This window comes from Dama dama, chromosome 10 (genome assembly GCF_033118175.1).
Source record: "Dama dama isolate Ldn47 chromosome 10, ASM3311817v1, whole genome shotgun sequence".
NCBI lineage: Eukaryota > Metazoa > Chordata > Mammalia > Artiodactyla > Cervidae > Dama > Dama dama.
This window is the reverse complement of record NC_083690.1, coordinates 34,337,517-34,343,516: the sequence shown is the minus strand read 5'-3', so window position 1 is coordinate 34,343,516 and position 6,000 is coordinate 34,337,517. Positions and strand designations below refer to the sequence as shown.

Genomic DNA, 6,000 nt, shown 5'->3' with positions numbered 1-6,000 from the left:
CAGGACTTCACAGATGCGGGTGAGCTGGGGCTGCAGGGACCGCTCACAGGTAGCACAGCTCCTCCAGAGCCTGAGGGCTGCTCAAATCCAGCCTGACCTTGGGGCAAACCACTTCCTCCCTGTGGGACTGAGAATCCCCCAGTGCTCAGGCCTGGCTCACTGCCCACGCTCACCAAGGCCACAGAGGCAGTCAACGGCAGAACCCACACCCAGCGCTTAGGTTTCTCCTCGGATTTCGCCCTGTTTTTACCTTCTGCCGTCCCCGGCGCAGCTGGTCGGGAACTGGTGGTTTCGCTGCTCTGTCACTGGGATCACGCCCCACGAAACCCCGGGATTCCACAGGCAGATTGCCAGCCAGCAGTGACCTACTCCAATCAACCAGTCTGACTAAAGAAAGGCTCCCAGCGTAAAATATAAATGAAGGCATCAGTAAAACAAGACTGGCTACACAGTGGAACTGCTGAAGCTGAGTAGGGGGAATTTGTTGTAATTCTGCTGTGCATGTTTCAAGTTTTCCTTGAAAACTGTTGTAAAATATCCAAAGCTTCCCCGAAATTAAGTCCTGAAGGACCACAAATTCCCACAGTGAAGCCTTAAAAAAATTACTTTCTTCTAATTCCCAGAAGTTTCCAATAGGACTGGGTGGGGGGGTGGGTAGGGTAGGGATTTGAAATAGAGACAAGGCCAGGAGAGGCCTAAAGGCCATGGCTGCGATTGCCCAGGGCAGCAGAAGGCTGTGCTGGAAGCAAAGAAATGCAGTAGATGGATCTGACCTGTGGTCAAAAAGCCTGTAACCCAGAGGCCCTCTCCTGAAAAACGGCCTCCAAGAGTCCAAGGGAAAACGCGCTCAGGACATACTATCCACTGAGACCTCCAAGAGCACAAAGAAAAATTCACCAGAGTTGTCACTTCTTTATAAACACAAGTACATAATGTTTATTTGAAAGTCCAATTTATTACAAGTTTACCCTTTAATGGGGCCCTTCCTCCTTAAAAGACACTTTAAAAAACAACAAGTAGCTGAGGTGTCACTGAAGTGGGAACACAGAATTCTCACTGTGAACAAACAGACTGGCTCTGGGGCGAGAGGCAGGAAGGTGCTGGCGCGGGGCTGTGATGCTGCAACGTCAGCGCTGCCTCCCAGCCCGGGGGAGCCCAGCCGGCAGCCCCTGGGGCAAACCCCGAGACGGCCCGGGCATGGGGACCACACCTGGACGTTTCACTTTAACAGGCTTTAGTTCCGCGAGCTGCAGTCCCCTTGGTGGACTTCTTTTCCCTTCATTTGAATCGGTCCCGAAGCGCTTAGGTGCTCACGTTTTCCAAATTCAAAGTTGACAGAAAAGAAAATTAAACCCTGTTTTGCGTTTTTTTATCAAAATCTGCCATAAAAGGGAAAGAAGACTACAAAGGTGGCCTGAATGTGACGACTATAGCGCGAGATTCACCACGGGAAGGGCCACAGAGCCCCCTGCTGCCCTCCGCCCCCGAGCCCAACACGGCGCTGAGATTCGGGTTCTCGGGTCGAAGCCTGAGGCCAGAGGAGCGCGGCAGGGGCGCTGCACACGGAGGCGGCAGAAGCGGCCGCCAGGGCGGCAGAGGGACCGTCCACGAGCAGGTGGTCCCCACCGCCGGCCCCGAGGAGCCCCAGCCCACCTGCTCCAGAGGAGAGAGGACAGGCTGAGGGAAGAGACCGGGCAAAGGAAAGCAAACACGTTATCGTAGAAATCGTACTGTACATGTGCCAAAGCGAGATGACAGAGATCTTTTTACAGATGTTCTTTATACAATATCACTGCTGAAACAAGCAACCTTTCATAACTAGAAAAGTCAATTAAAAAAAATTAAACATTTAAATTCTTCCTGCTTTTCTTCTGCTCCCCTAAGAGCTTGTCTGGTGTGTGGGTGGGCTGGGCTCCAACACCCCTCTGCCAGACCCATCAAAGGAAAGGTTATACACATGGTTACAAGCAGGGCTCCAGGCTCTGAGTGAAGTGCCTTAGGTTTTGTTTCAGGGGGCCAGGGGCAGGGCGAGAGCTGTCACAAAGAAGGGGAGAGGTACCCAGGAATGGCTGTAGGACATGTCCCTTTACTCTGCCAAGATCAACTCAACAGACCACAACTGTCTCATGATGCTGGTGAATACAGAACTCTGTATGGCACTCACTGATACTGTCAGCTGAGAGGGCGGGAGGGCGGGACGGAGAGCTACAGCATGGGCTTGAAGAAACAGGACTGTGTATAAATATAGATTTAAAAAATCGACACTACCTCCCCAGTTGGCCTGATTACCCTTCATCCTTCTACGTAATAGAGTAATCCCTCCCCTGGAGACCAGAGGGCTTGGCACTGCTGTGGCGGCCAAAGTGGGAGGGACCTTAGCAAAGAAGAAAGAAGAGGAACTGGGTTCACGAGAAAAGACTTGGACTCCTCCTGGAAACCCTCAAGAAGGGGGATTAAGGCCACCTCTCCCCACAGCATTTCTGGGCAAAGACCACCGACCCAGCAAGAGGCTCTCCAAAGTGCGCTGCTTGATTAAGGCCCACGGAGAGTTCTGGAGATGCGTGCGAGCTCGGGTGACAGGCATTCCCGGGCTCCCCGTGACCTCCTCCCGTCCACGTCCTTCTCCAGCTTCCTCTCTCGCCTCCCTCCCCCCCTCCCTTGCTCTCTCCCTCGAGTCCCCCCCGACCTCAGCTCCCTTACCAGGGCCCTGCCTCTCTACTTCTTCTGTCTTCGTCCCCTGGACTGTCCAATGGGCTCTGGCTCACTGTCCCCCTCGTCTTCAGCAAGCCGGTCGGGAAACTTCTTGCGTTTCCTACGGACATACGGGTGGCCAGGAAGGTGTTTATGCAACAGAGCCACCAGACACTGTTCCGTCTTCACCATGCAGCTCAGCACGTGGCTGCCCCGGCAGTTGTAAAGCTCAGCGTTGGTAAACACTTGCTTCATGTCAGCAAGAAACTCCTGCACAGAGCGGTAGCCCCCACAGGAACATTTGCTCTGCATTGTCTGGAAGTCCATGGGGTGGGTAATGATGTCATAGTAGTCCTCAGCCTCATCTCTGGTCACGGGCTCCCTGGGAGAAGAACCAAATGGAGAGGTCAGTGCAGCCTTGAACCAGACAGAAACCTGGTTATCAAACGATGGACATCATCACATGTCTCACCGGAATGCCGAGCCCAGCCTACCAGCAGGAAGGCAGAGCGGGGGTATTCACTTGTGCTCAGAGTGGACTTCCGCCAGTCTGGAAGCTTACTTCCCCGCCCGCCACCGAGATGTGTCCCAGGGGCTCAGCTGCAAGGCTGCGCCGCTCCCCTGAGCCCCAGCTCACCTGAAGGGCCAGCTGAAGCGGTATTTCACTATCTTGTGGAGGATCTCTTCACACTTCTGCAGTTCCAGGCTTTGCCTCCGGGAGCTCCGTTTGGTCTGCAGTACCTGGAGCCAAGGAAAGAAGACAAGTTACCGCAGGGCTGAGAGCAGAGGAGACAGGACAGGAGGCACTGTAAGTGTCTCTGTATCTGCTTAAAAAGCAGAGAGTCAAGGTTAGCTATCTTCTTGGAACAGAGAAGATGGTCAAGATCATCTGACTTCCATCTAGGGAGCGCTCTGAGCCGGCGGGCATCAGCCCACCTGCCTCCCCCCGGGTGGACAGTGATCAAAGCAGAGGACAGGCAGCAGTGGCTGGGTCCCAGCAGTCCTGCCAGGGCCAGCGAGAGGGCCACTGTCCCCAGGAAGCTAGCCCTCTGAGAGCAGCTGGACCTGGGATTACGGTCACGCCGTGGATGAGTTTAAACAAGCAACTGCAGAATGCCAGGCAGGTTATGGGGACCACCTGAAGTCAATTTTGTGGGGGTGGGGATGTCTGAGGGAAGAAAAGTAAGAGGTACAGTTCTTTTCCTGGGCTCTCCCCTGAGAAGCCGCTAAGAGGCTAAAGAGAAAGGGGCAGGCCGCCTTTCCAGGTGGCGGGAATAGGCGTGACTCCCAGCCAGGAGCACAGAGTTGAAGGGATTGGGGCCGGGCCTATAGGAAGGGTGCTCACGGTGCCCGCTGAGCGTCCTGATGGCTTGCTTTAATGCCCCCAGCCCACCTCCAACTCCAATTTGATCTGTCAAGCTTTTTGTTCTTTAAAACTCAAGTGAAATCCAAAGCAAGACTACTAAGATCACACTGGCTGAGGAGCGGAGGGGAGGGTGCGTCCCTCCCATGACAACTGTCGGCAAAAGCCCCAAGTGAGCGAGGCTCCAACATTGCTGACATTCCCACCACAGAGACCCAGCCCCGCTGAGCCGCAGGAGACACATGGATGCTATTTTAAAGTCCTTAACGAGTCGCAGGCTGCCCGTTAACTAGAGGAGATGTTTGCAGGCTGCAGCAGCGGAATGCCAGGCATAGCTGCTCCCGGGGGCCTGGTGCCCCGTCTGCCTACATGGCCATCCATCTGCCTCATCAGTCTCCAGAGTGGGGGGTGGTGGGGAGCAGCGGGGCGGCTCCACCTGTTGCCTGGTGAATTCCTGACGCTGGAGTGGGGGGTACGAATCTGAGATGCTGGAGCGCGGAGGAAAAGTGATTCTTACCAGCTCGTCCACCTCTGTGTCGTCCGCAGGTGGAGCCTTCGGCCGAGCCCTCCTGGTGGGATGCGGCTTCTTGCCTGGCCGTCGGCCGGGCCGCGCTGTAGCGGGGATGACACCCTGCTTGCCCCGGACAGTCCTGCGTGGTCTCACTGAAATTAAACACATGCGTTCAGAGAAGAACTGAGGATGAAGGGAGCATGCCCACGGAAGGGGTGATGCTCTGGATGAGCAGAGTGGTGACCTCCTCAGGTTTGGGGGGGTGGTGCTCGTGCCATCGTCTCCTGCTCTCTGACCTCACAGGGCATGTCAAGGGCAGTGGCAGCAGATGACAAATGGATGGATACCTTTCATCAACTGCCCAAGACCTTTGAAGAGTCTATTTAGAAAGCCAGTTCCTTTGGTACATGCACCCTCTGTCCCCACCCCATGCACAGGGAAAGAGGGCTGGAAGGAGTCAATTGTAAACTGACTCACTCAAGAGACAAAGCCATTTGCTGATGGGTCTGCCTAGAATTCCTTCAGCCCAAGCTCAGCCTGAGAACGCATGTATTACATGAGAGATGGAATCTGAGTGTGGAACAGATCCTGTTTCCTAATTCCCAGAGTTATCCTGTATTCACTACCACAGTCTGCTCAGAGAAAAGCTGATGCTTATGTGAAGTCTTCCTCACTGAATCCAATTTAAGGCTTTGATTTCTAAAAAGCAGAGACAGTAGTAGGCCAGGCCACTTCCACCAGAGCCCTGTCCAGGACCCCCGAGACAGAACAGAAACTACTAAGGCACAAGACTACCCATTTCTCTGTTTACAACAGGCGCTCAACGTCGCGTGGCCAGCATCTCTCAGTATGTCCCCGAGAAACAAAGCCCCATTTGGCTCAAGGCTGCTCCACTAAGCAAACACTTCCCTGGAAAATGGGGAGGGGCACTGGACCAGAGCTAGGGGCACACAGAGGCAGGGATGCAGGGAACCAATAACCTATGTTTTATATTCTACTTCTAGACCAAGAGGACACTTCACCGACACTCTTAGGTTTTCTAAGTTCTGAGACTAAGCGAGGAAGAGAGTAAGAAGCTAATGCCAAGGATGAAATGCAGGATACACGAACAGCCAGCAGCCGAGGGCCTTGAACTGCACCAGGGAACCACATCTTTGTGCCCTAAAAGGCAGAGCAGGCAAGAGGCTCTGAAGCACCAAAAGCTTCCTGGATCCTTTCAGGAGAAGAGGTCCTAGAAACCTGGAGCGGGAACAAGTCCTTGGAAAGAGCAATAACTTCAAAGTGGAAAGGAATCATTACTTGGAAAATAAACAAAATCAGCACATGGTTACATCCAGAATCTGTTCACAGACAACAAAGCATCCAAATCATGACCTGGGCAGTCCTCGGCCTTCTCTGTAATGCAGGCTCACAGACCCCTAGTCTCCTTCCCTCC

General features: G+C 53.9%; 1 protein-coding gene across 1 annotated transcript in view; it reads right to left on the bottom strand.

Annotated features, from left to right (window-relative positions):
• Window positions 1-909: 909 nt before the first annotated feature.
• Window positions 910-6,000, bottom strand: part of BAZ1B (bromodomain adjacent to zinc finger domain 1B) — a 53,367-nt gene continuing 48,276 nt past the window's right edge. The window contains exons 17-19 of the mRNA XM_061153437.1: window positions 4,572-4,717; window positions 3,329-3,432; window positions 910-3,073 (exon numbers count right to left, since the gene is read on the bottom strand). Coding sequence (XP_061009420.1) covers window positions 2,716-3,073; window positions 3,329-3,432; window positions 4,572-4,717 — 608 coding nt within the window. The 3' untranslated portion in view covers window positions 910-2,715. The remainder of the gene's footprint in view (window positions 3,074-3,328; window positions 3,433-4,571; window positions 4,718-6,000) is intronic.